The sequence below is a fragment of the Sinohyriopsis cumingii genome, chromosome 17, assembly GCF_028554795.1.
Source record: "Sinohyriopsis cumingii isolate HCF-2022 chromosome 17, ASM2855479v2, whole genome shotgun sequence".
Classification (NCBI taxonomy): Eukaryota; Metazoa; Mollusca; class Bivalvia; order Unionida; family Unionidae; genus Sinohyriopsis; species Sinohyriopsis cumingii.
The window spans coordinates 114,295,393-114,307,446 of record NC_142977.1 but is presented as its reverse complement, the minus strand read 5'-3'; the positions used below and the strand labels follow the sequence as shown (position 1 = coordinate 114,307,446).

The following is a 12,054-nucleotide window of genomic DNA, read 5'->3' as shown; positions in this document are numbered from 1 at the left end:
ATATAGTGTATCAAAAGGTACAAAAAAATCTGGACTTCTTTAAACCTTTAGTAATGATGTAAAATGTACATTCCTGCAACAGGGTATCCTGAGGACCCCACAAACAATCCAGAGGTTTCAGCAGGTGCCTGCCCAGGCAGGACAAACCTCCCCACTCCTGCAGTATTTTGGAATACTCCTGGATAAGGGCCAGCTGAATAAATACGAGTCCATTGAACTGTGTCGACCTGTCCTACAGCAAGGACGCAAACAGCTTCTTGAAAAATGGCTTAAGGAAGAAAAGGTATGCGTGTCTGTCTGTCTTGCAAACTATTTTTCTAGGTATTACAGCTCAAACTGTTCAGTATTGGGTATGTTTTTATACTGAAGTATCTCTTATTGAGGCATAAGATATATACTATAAGGATTTTTATATTGATGTACTTCATGTTCAGGCATTAGATACATACTAAAGAGGTTTTTATACTGAAGTACCTCATATTGAGGCATAAGGTGTATTTAGATGGGTTTTTTATATTGAAGTACCTCATGTTCAGGCATTAGATACATGCTAAAGAGGTTCTTATACTGAAGTACCTCATGTTGAGGCATGAGGTGAAATACAGATGGGTTTTTTTGTACTGAAGTACCTCATGTTCAGGCATTAGATACATACTAAAGGGGTTTTTATACTGAAGTGCCTCATGTTGAGGCATGAGGTATAAAAAGGATTTTTATATTGATGTACCTCATGTTCAGGCATTAGATACATACTAAAGAGGTTCTTATACTGAAGTGCCTCATGTTCTGTCACTAGGTGTATTCTAATAAATTCTTAAACTGATGTATCTCATGTTGAGGCATGAGGTGTATACAGATGGGGTTTTTATACTGAAGTGCCTCATGTTCCATCACTAGGTATATTCTGATAAGTTCTTAAACTGATGTACCTCATGTTGAGGCATGATGTATATACTAAACCGGTTTATAGCAAGAAAACATTTCATTTGTTTTAAAAATCTTATAGATTCTAAAATATTAAGAAAAGGATTTTTATATCCATCCTCCAATCCCCATCCCCTGCCCCCAACCCATCCTTGAAGGTATTGATTATAGAATGTACTGTTACATTTTATTTAAGTTTATCATTGTTCTTTTAGTGAGTCACTATTTACTTTTTTCTTAACTTTGATAGGCGGGTGTGGGTGAAATATTTGGGAGTTGGTATCATTCAATCTGATGCCACATTATTTCTAATGGTGTTACACCAGGGGAGCACTGTATTGTAATTTCAAGGACTTTTATCTGTCATATATATGGACTTGTTAAATAATTTTGGATGCTGCAGATTTTTATTTATTCTCTTTGTTTTTAGCTGGAGTGCAGTGAAGAACTTGGAGATCTTGTGAAACCGACTGACCCCACCCTAGCCCTGTCTGTGTACTTGAGAGCCAATGTTCCCCAGAAGGTAATGAGGCTGTACATGTCATGACAAACACCGATTTCACTGCTGATAGCTTACATATGACTGTAAAACTGAGGACTGATTCTTTGGTTGGACAACTTTTATAAATTAGGCATGGAAATAGTAGTTCACACTTGAGAAATTATCTCGATTAGCCACTTTCTCAATTTGCCAAGAACAATAGACAGATTTTTTATGTGAGAGGCCTGTGATGAATAGGGAATCAAAAGAACTCATATGTCAGTGCTGTCCAACCTGTGGCCCGTGGGCCAATTTTATTTAAATGGCCTGCCAGAGCTCAAGCTGCGATATAGTCATTGTTTTTCATTTTTCTGCTGTGGCCCTCGGCTTCAAGAAAAACATTTTTCAGTGGCCATGGTGTCAAAAAGGTTAGACAGCACTGCCATATGTGGTTATTCTTTTTGACCACTTAACCAAAACTTCACCTATCTTTACAGACAAGTTTTAAATATTAAATGACTCAAACCCTAGTGAAAAAGGATGAAACTTTGATTTCTTCTCAGTGATGGTTTTGATTCACAGGAAAACAGATGAGGATTATCAAACTTTACCTCTCACACTGTCACAGAAGGTGACTTCCATTTCTAAGTGGCCTAAGTGGTTAGAATGTCTGACTCGGATGTGGGAGGTCATGGGTTTGAACCCCAGCTGAGTCATACCAAAGACTTGTTAAAACTGTACTAGCAGCTGTCTCACTTGGTGCTCAGCATTAAGAGGTTAGCATTAGCACTGGTCGGCCTCGTGTCAGGATAATGTGACCAGATCGGACATGATGCTATGTGTTTACAGCATGATGCCCCAGTGCAAGACATCATTATCAGTTGTCAACAGACTTCGTAGTGATATGACACAAATTGTTAAGCTAATTTAAAAATCCAAAACACACACAAACACACTTCAACCTTCCATCAAACAACTTGCTTTGACCCTGTTTTCCAATGATAAGAACTGCTGAAGTTTTGAATTTGACACCTTTGAATTACATTGATAGTGGGACTGGAGTACATTGAATGCAAATGAGATAAGAAATATTTGCACACGTGATATTCCTTTATTTAAAAATGTCTTCCTCATGAAGCAAAAGTTTAGTTCACATAGACTGAGCAGTCACTGTAAATATGCTCCAGCGACCACTTAACGCAGGAAAAACCATTGTTTAATAAGAAGGAAACACCTGGCTGCTGAACATCCAATGCTGGTGACTGTAAACATGACATTTATATAGAAAATTTGTAGGGGTGGTTGGGTAGTCGAATGGCCATTGCAACCAGGTGACTGCTTTGTAAAGGTTGCCTTTAGGACATGTTTGGCTCTGTAGTCTTTATGGTGTGCAGCTGGTTCATGGAATCACCATTTGGCCTCGTTTGCGTGCTTGAGAGCCATTGTGCCCCAGAAAGTAATGGAATTTTACAGTAGTCTTCATAGCTGCCAAGTGTTTGTTTTTTCCTTATTGTCCCATATTTTAGACCTGAATGTAGGTGTACATTTTTCTTGTTAAAATGTGTTTTTTAATGTTAAAAAATAATAAAAAATTTCATTGCAATTTTCTGTTTAGAAACGGGCACTTGGTTCCATTCTGATAGAAGTGCATCGCATGAATGTAGGAATAGAGTTCTAAACTATAATTGGTTCATTCAAAAATCGAGACTGCCATGCCTGTCATTAACTGCCATATAATATTGTGCAAACAGTTGCTGCCATCACTATATCGTGTCTTCGAAATATTCAACTAATAATCATGTTGAATAGGAAAGCAGAATATTCAGAATTTTCTCCATGAAAGACAAGAAAACAGAACTGAAAGGACAGTTGTGCCATCTTGTTTGGATTTGTGAAACCATCTAGTAAAGGAGAAAACTTAGCGTTTTGAAAATTGTGTAATGTGAGTTCGCTATTGGACATGGAGTCGCCCATGACATACAGTAGCATGAAAAAGCTAATAAGCATCAGCTTGCTGCTTCATCATCAACAGCTGAGCCAGAACGTGTATAAATGCCAGAGAGATCCTTGATGTAATTCGATCGAAATTTGGTTTATTAAATTTCTTTTAGAAATGAACCTTCCTCTTTCAGTTATTAGCGTCGCACATATTGTCCAGACAGTAAAATCGCAAAGGATTACTCATGTGCTAGAATGAAAACAGTTCATTAGGAAAATCACAGAATTCACTGGAATTGATAGTGATTGGAGAACAAAAAGCGAGTGTGGAAATGGCTCCTATAAATAGCCTGAGTGTGTGTGTGTTGCACTCTTGCACCTTCTAAATGGGCACTCAAATGGAACAGGGTGCCCATTCAGAAGGTACATGAGTGTAACACGTGCATGTTTGACATTAAATAATTAAGTTATTCTACTTTACTGATGGTTGTAGATGTTGTAAATAGTTATATATGCATTACAATTTTAAAAAATAAGTATTTGTTCCTGAAAATCAGTATTTTTGTTATTAGCAGTAAGTATTTTTGTACTCTGGGGTTGGCATCTATGAGTCTTTGTGATAAGCAGTCATTGGTGTTCTTACCAATTCATGTAGTTGCTATACCAAGTGTCAGTTAAGGTTGCAAAAATAATTAGCTATCACTCATAAGGAAATAGAAATTTTGGTTGGCTAAGGGTAACAGATAGCAAAACATTGGGAGTATTCAACCTTTTGAAAGGGGATTTTAAGGGTTAAAACGATTCAGCAATATTAAAAATATTGTTTTTTCATTTTGTTCTTGTGAATATTTGTTTAGAAACATGGCTGTTGTATAGAAAATAGTTAATTAGCATCCATGAAATAATGGCTAAAGGAATATTCAGATCAGAATTAAGTTTCAGTGCCTGCAGAGCCAAATTTAGTAATGTGTGACACCACTGCTGACAAAAAAAAAATCATTTTAACTACCTTTGCTGTGTATGCATTTTTTTGAACAGAAAACATAATAAGAGAAAGTAGGTGTTCTTGGGAGGTAATTATGATAAATATTCAGGTACGGGCTGCCATTGAGAGGTTGTCTAAGGAAGGTGACCTTATGATGGATAAAACCTATGTAGGAAATTGGTACAAGTGTAAGAGACCATTTATCACATCATTAATTTATTTTATGTTGAATATATAGTAAATTCATAACAAAAAAGGCATTATAACTTTATTGGTTACTTAATTTGGGATATATAGGACTCACGGTACTAATTCCACTCCAATGGTAAACATATGGAAACACTGTCATATTCAAAATTCAATAACTTAAAATTTATGGGTGCTGATAATGACACCTATAATTTTTCGTGCACATCTAACCTTGGTGCAAGCTTATGTGTGGAGAACACCATATGACCCGCGGCAATTTGTTTACATACATGTGCATGAAACACGTGTTATTGATTCTGCACCAAATGAATCAGGTGCTACTTTCAGTATTGAGTACTCCTGAGTCAAGCCTGTAAAAATGCTAAAATTGCATCAGTAGAAATTTGTCAATATTTTTTTTACATTACATATAGGACAAGCTCTCAAAAGATATTTTTCCTAAAATTTTAATTTTCATTATTAACCAATTATGGACCACCAAACCTGTAAATACTCTATCATTTCTTCACCCATTTCTAGACTGGTTCACAGTTCTTCCGTATAATTAGTACCGTGTGTCCTATAACCAGATTTAATTTTTTGGGAAAAAGTTGTATTTTACTCCTTGATATTAGAGCATAATTGTAAGAAAGAATTGGCCATGCTTCTGCATGGATAATAGTGCAATAGCATTTTATGTGATACCAATATCTATAGTTAAATTGCATCCGCATTACATGTTGCTGTGTTGTATTGTACTTATTAATGGCTTATTCTTGTTATTAAAATAATTGTTTTCTGCCTTTGTATCTTCATGTTATCTTTCTATGGCATGCATGCTACACAAAAGAAACACAAGCATGCTGACATCAGCAAGTATGACATCACAGGGTATCAAATTACATGACGCATTGTATTTTCATCTCTCACTTGCTATAAGACAAGTTTTAAATGTTTTAAATTTCAGAATTGCATTTCTTTTCTTGCTGACTCTCACAGAAATAAGATACAGTGCATCCCTATTCACATCAATCAAACAAAACAAATAAGTATGCCACATGACAGGTAAAAATGATAAGAGGCCATTGCCCTTTTGTGACTAAAACAAATACACACACCCATGAAGCATCAAGAGATGCTGACATTCCAAACTTATTTAAACTATCATCACATGTGATTCATGACCCCCAAATGTTAATAAAAAGATATAAAAGCCAAGGAAGAGTTCCATAAGCTTTATTATACTGAATAATTAAATAACATAGTGCTACTTTTTAGTATAAAACTATGGGGAAGGGTGAATAAGCAAAGAATAGACAGTAATTTCTTCAAGCCTGGTAATGTTCCCCACAACGGGGGGGGGGATGTGTATCAACCCAAATAACACATCAACATGAGGTATGTTACATAAGGACAGCAAGAGACAAATTTGAAAAAGCTATCTAAAGTTCCTATAATGCTGACATTGATCATTGATGTTGGAGACAGAAAGTGTATGCACAAACTGTTATGACTCAAGCTATTAAGTATGCTGGAGGTGGAGAAATGTGTGAAAAACTTTGCTATGCCAAGGCAAGTTCATGTCTCTATGCAATATGCAGACACAGATAACAATTGTCACTGAATACACTACTTGTTAAATTTAAGTAATAGAATTGAATTGCATATTGAAGTTGTCTAATACATAAATATATACCTACATTTACCCAAAGCTCATAAAAAGTTAAGAAAAAGTCTCAAAATCATTACTGTGGCTACTTTCCACTATAAGCAGTGTTAAATTACTTACTTTTTAATATAAAGCTGAAAAAATGCATACATTATTGAACAAAAGAGAAACAAAGCAAACATTGCAATCACTCAATTACAGTCAAAGGGGAGGTAATATGCCTTGATTTGGCAAACCAAATAGCAAGCTCTAATTTACAGCTAAATGATTCCTTACTATTACTTGATGGTAAGAACACAGCAATGTAGGTTTAATAAATAGCTTTTGTTTCAAATATGAAAGCATATTTCTGACATGAAGCTTGTTTTCATTTATTCACAACAACATATATGGTGAACAAAACCCATATCACTTAGTGCACGCAGTAATCAAATGCTGAGATTTGGAATAATGTGTTCTGCGACCACAGGTTGCAAGACCCTGAGTATAAAGGTTTTCTATCATGGGACTTGGTACATGAAGAAAAAAGAGATCTGGTTTGGTGGGAGAGAGCAGTATGTTCACCATGCAGTTATACATCAAGAATGTTTCAACTGTATGAAGGGAGGTTGGGGAAGAAAAACTGCCTGTGTAAAGAATGCAATACAGATAGGACTTTTGCAGACTTATATTGGGAATGAAGGGTTGAAAACTATTATTTTAAGTGAAAATGTCCCTCCCTACTCCCTCAACAAAAGGAATGCAGAAAAGTTCCAATACTGTTTGCCCAAAAATGTAATGTACCAATATGAGAAACCTGCTGAACATAGAATAGGTGTCAAGGAGTTTAATTCTAGGATAAGAAATAAGACCGGTATAATTGATATTCAATGTGACTCGACATATAATAATTCAATTTACAGGTTGAGGCAATGCAGCATGTGCAGTTTTGTGCACAGTCCTTATTTTTACAATGTTCTCTGCTTTGATCTGCTGAGTGTGTCTCTAAAGTTAAATGATCAGTACTGATACATAAGTGATTGTGACATAAGTGGCTTACATATAAAATCTACCCCACCCCACCCCATTTTGGGGAATTATTGCATGTGTTAAATGGTATTTAACCATACAAGCCAATCTATGGGTACCATCATATGAAATTCTGCCATCAGGCCATACTGTGCTCTTTTCCCTATGGCCTGAGCTATCTACTTCCACTCTTCAGTGTATAAAACCATCCCCATTTGTCTTTGGTATAGAATTTTTCTCCAAAATCACATGCAAACCATGATAAAAAGACTCCATTATGATTGTCATATGTAAAAACCACCAAATTGATACCCTTGATGCACTTGGTAACCATGGAAACAACAACCTCCTATTATGGTATAGGTCGCATATAGGACTCACGGTACTAATTCCACTCCAATGGTAAACATATGGAAACACTGTCATATTCAAAATTCAATAACTTAAAATTTATGGGTGCTGATAATGACACCTATAATTTTTCGTGCACATCTAACCTTGGTGCAAGCTTATGTGTGGAGAACACCATATGACCCGTGGCAATTTGTTTACATACATGTGCATGAAACACGTGTTATTGATTCTGCACCAAATGAATCAGGTGCTACTTTCAGTATTGAGTACTCCTGAGTCAAGCCTGTAAAAATGCTAAAATTGCATCAGTAGAAATTTGTCAATATTTTTTTTACATTACATATAGGACAAGCTCTCAAAAGATATTTTTCCTAAAATTTTAATTTTCATTATTAACCAATTATGGACCACCAAACCTGTAAATACTCTATCATTTCTTCACCCATTTCTAGACTGGTTCACAGTTCTTCCGTATAATTAGTACCGTGTGTCCTATAGCACTAAACATGATTGGTCATTTCATCTTTAACGAGTTCCATGTATCCAATAACAAAATAATCATTAGGAAAGTTAATGGAAAAAAATAGTCATTTTAATTTTACAGATTTTATTTTTCTGTGCTCAGTAATTTAGAAACCAAGTGAATTTGATTGTCAATAAATTTTTAAATTATCCAATGTTTTTAATGCAGTAGGAATATAATTGGCACTCCCTCATCATTGCCTCAGGCACTGTTAGGAACAGAGTGGAATGAATGAAAAAATGTGTATAATTTGGGTGGTAATTCAGTAACATAAGAGTCATAAACATTTAAAAATCAATAACATTTTGCCTATAAATTTTCTTAACCAGGTTATCCAGTGTTTTGCTGAGACAGGCCAGTTCCAGAAGATAGTTCTGTATGCCAAGAAGGTGGGCTTTACCCCTGATTACATCTTCCTGCTCAGGAACATCATGAGGATAAACCCAGAGCAGGGCCTACAGTTTGCACAGATGTTGGTACAAGATGATGAACCATTGGCTGACCTCAACCAGGTACTGTATTTTAGATAATGAACCATTGGCTGACTTCAGCCAGATACTGTATTTTAGATAATGAACCATTGGCTGACCTCAACCAGGTACTATATTTTAGATAATGAACCATTGGCTGACCTCAACCAGGTACTGTATTTTAGATAATGAACCAATGGCTGACCTCAACCAGGTACTGTATTTTAGATAATGAACCATTGGCTGACCTCAACCAGGTACTGTATTTTAGAGAATGAACCAATGGCTGACCTCAACCAGGTACTGTATTTGTTAGATGATGAACCATTGGCTGACCTCAACCAGGTACTGTATTTGTTAGATGATGAACCATTGGCTGACCTCAACCAGGTACTGTATTTGTTAGATGATGAACCATTGGCTGACCTCAACCAGGTACTGTATTTTAGATAATGAACCAATGGCTGACCTCATCCAGGTACTGTATTTTAGATAATGAACCATTGGCTGACCTCAACCAGGTACTGTATTTTAGAGAATGAACCAATGGCTGACCTCAACCAGGTACTGTATTTGTTAGATGATGAACCATTGGCTGACCTCAACCAGGTACTGTATTTGTTAGATAATGAGCCATTGGCTGACCTCAACCAGGTACTGTATTTGTTAGATGATGAACCATTGGCTGACCTCAACCAGGTACTGTATTTTAGATAATGAACCAATGGCTGACCTCAACCAGGTACTGTATTTTAGATAATGAACCATTGGCTGACCTCAACCAGGTACTGTATTTTAGAGAATGAACCAGTGGCTGACCTCAACCAGGTACTGTATTTGTTAGATGATGAACCATTGGCTGACCTCAACCAGGTACTGTATTTGTTAGATAATGAGCCATTGGCTGACCTCAACCAGGTACTGTATTTGTTAGATGATGAACCATTGGCTGACCTCAACCAGGTACTATATTTGTTAGATGATGAACCATTGGCTGACCTCAACTATGTACAGTATTCATTTGATGACAAACTGGTGCTTGATGAGGCACCTTTAGTCAGACTTGTAATCAGAGAGTCACAGGTTTAATACCTACTCAGACTAGCTGGTTCATCTGGTTCAGTAAGGCCTAAGAAAGGGCATTTATTTTCCTTTTCCTAGATATGATACAGCCAATAATATGCTCAAAGTGCCATTAAAACAAATTAACATCAAATTAGGTTAATGATAAGCCTATCCCCAATTATCGTTGTTCTCTACCATTATGAAGTCCACTTGGTGGAAGCTTCACATTGTGATCATTTCGGTCTTAATGTCTGTGTCTGTACCCTAGACTAACGGCATTCCTTAAGAACAAGTTGATGCCGAATTTTGCTACATTTTTTGCCATCTCTTGCCAGATGTTTCATCACATACATAACATGGATGTTTTTTATGGAGTGTAATTTGCATGTATTTAGTTTCTATTTCAGATTGTAGGTGTTATTATGGAGTGTATTGTGTATTTCATTTTAGACTTTGGATAATTTATGGAGTGTAAGATAATGTGTATTTATTTTCCATTTTAGATTGTAGATTTTTTTATGGAGTGTAATGTGTGTATATTTATTGTCCATTTCAGATTGTGGATGTCTTCATGGAGTGCAACTTGATTCAACAGTGTACCTCATTCCTCCTGGATGCCCTGAAAAATAACCGCCCATCTGAAGCCCCACTTCAGACCCGCCTGCTGGAGATGAACCTTCTTTCAGCCCCTCAGGTTAATATATCCACATTCTAAGAAATGTTTTTATCTTTTCAGGAGATCGTATACACATGAATTGTAATAAAAAATTTGTATAAATACAATTCTGATCTCAGTTAGTGCAATATATTAATAGCGAAAATTATCTTGAATACACAACTTTTAAGTTTTTTACTGTGCAATACACATGTAGATTTGCACATTGCAAATTTGTTAACTTTTAATGCTTTTATGCTAATGGACTAATGAGTGATCTTGATTAATAAAAAGCTTTGAAGAATGAAAGATGAAATTAATTCTCACAAGTTGTTGCAAAGCACTGAATGAAATGGATTAAGAATAAGTCACTATAGTGTATATTTTGTTTGATACATGAACATTAGCAGTATTTATTTGAGCACATTTTCTTTCAGAATTACCATAGCACTGAAGTATTAGACAAAATGACCAACAAGCACCAACACACATGAAATAAATGGTTTTGGTAGACCTAATTAAAATTCAAGATTAGTATAAAACTATTTAATAAGAATGCATACATCTTCACTGAGCTTGATGTAATATTATTTTAGGATTATGTATGTGTTTTGTTTTCAGGTTGCTGATGCCATTCTAGGCAATCAGATGTTCACCCACTATGACAGAGCACACATTGCACAGTTGTGTGAAAAAGCTGGTCTGCTTCAGAGGGTCAGTTTCTTTCTTTGTGTCTGTTAAACTTTAAAAAAAAAGTCCATGCAGCAATTTATTTAATGTGACCTACAGTATGGGATATGTCTGCAATTTATTTAATGTGTGACCTACAGTATGGGATATGTCTGCAATTTATTTAATATATGACTTACAGTAGGGGATATGTCTGCACACCAAAGCAGATTCTCTTTAGCATTTCAGCAAAAATATTTTTTAAAAATACAAATTTGCTTGAAAGAAGCATATTATCACTGTTGGCTGCCATTAGACACTGCCTGTTAGATTGCATGGTTGTTTTGTTTGCAATAGTTACATGTACTATGTAGTTGACTATTGTACTACCATTTTGAAGATAGCTTTATACTTAACATAGCTGCCTACCCTCACGAATTTAGTGTGAATTTCACGACTTTATATGCAATTCGCGGATTCACGCCCTAAGACAAAAATTCACAAATTTTCCAATCCTCGATTATTTTATATCTTTAATAAAATAACCGATTTCCCGTTAAGTGCTAGTCATGATATTTGCAGTTGCCGAAACGGTCCGGTACTGCTGGTCACGATATTAGTAGATCTACAGCCGATTAGTACAGTTGGCCCGGTAGCAAGCATTTTAGCCAATTTTAATCTATATGTATAAGAGTAGTTTTACAAATGCTTTTAAGAGAAACTGGGGCCTAACCGGAAATTTGCTCCGCGCATGTGTCAAAACACTGATTTGAGTTACCGTTCAGCATCGGATGTAAGACCTTGAAAATGTCTTCACCACCAAGGAAAAAGAAATGTATTACTCAAAAAGTGAAGTTTAATTTGGAATATATCAAAAATTGGCTGTGCATTCTGCCATTAAAAATTGATATTCATTCATGCTTTTTGCACTCAGTGTGCCATCACAGAGACAATGTGAGGAAGAATGTCGGTTGCAAAAAGCACGTAGAAGTTGGGAAAATTAAGAATTTGCAGATTTCAGCTCTGGAATATTTTAAACCATTGGCGGAAGACCTGCAGGCTACCAACGCTTAAGCATTATTTGTGAGTTTTCTTGTGTCGAACACAATCTACCTTTATCAGCT

The 12,054-nt window shown here is 35.9% G+C and overlaps 1 protein-coding gene across 2 annotated transcripts in view; it reads left to right on the top strand.

Moving 5' to 3' along the window:
* The window catches only part of LOC149779697 (clathrin heavy chain 1), a 79,718-nt gene that overhangs the window by 31,138 nt on the left and 36,526 nt on the right, over positions 1-12,054 (top strand). For both annotated transcript variants that reach the window (XM_089940549.1, XM_089940548.1), the window contains 5 exons: positions 83-283; positions 1,355-1,447; positions 8,401-8,583; positions 10,163-10,300; positions 10,883-10,975. In XM_089940549.1, coding sequence (XP_089796675.1) covers positions 83-283; positions 1,355-1,447; positions 8,401-8,583; positions 10,163-10,300; positions 10,883-10,975 — 708 coding nt within the window. The remainder of the gene's footprint in view (positions 1-82; positions 284-1,354; positions 1,448-8,400; positions 8,584-10,162; positions 10,301-10,882; positions 10,976-12,054) is intronic.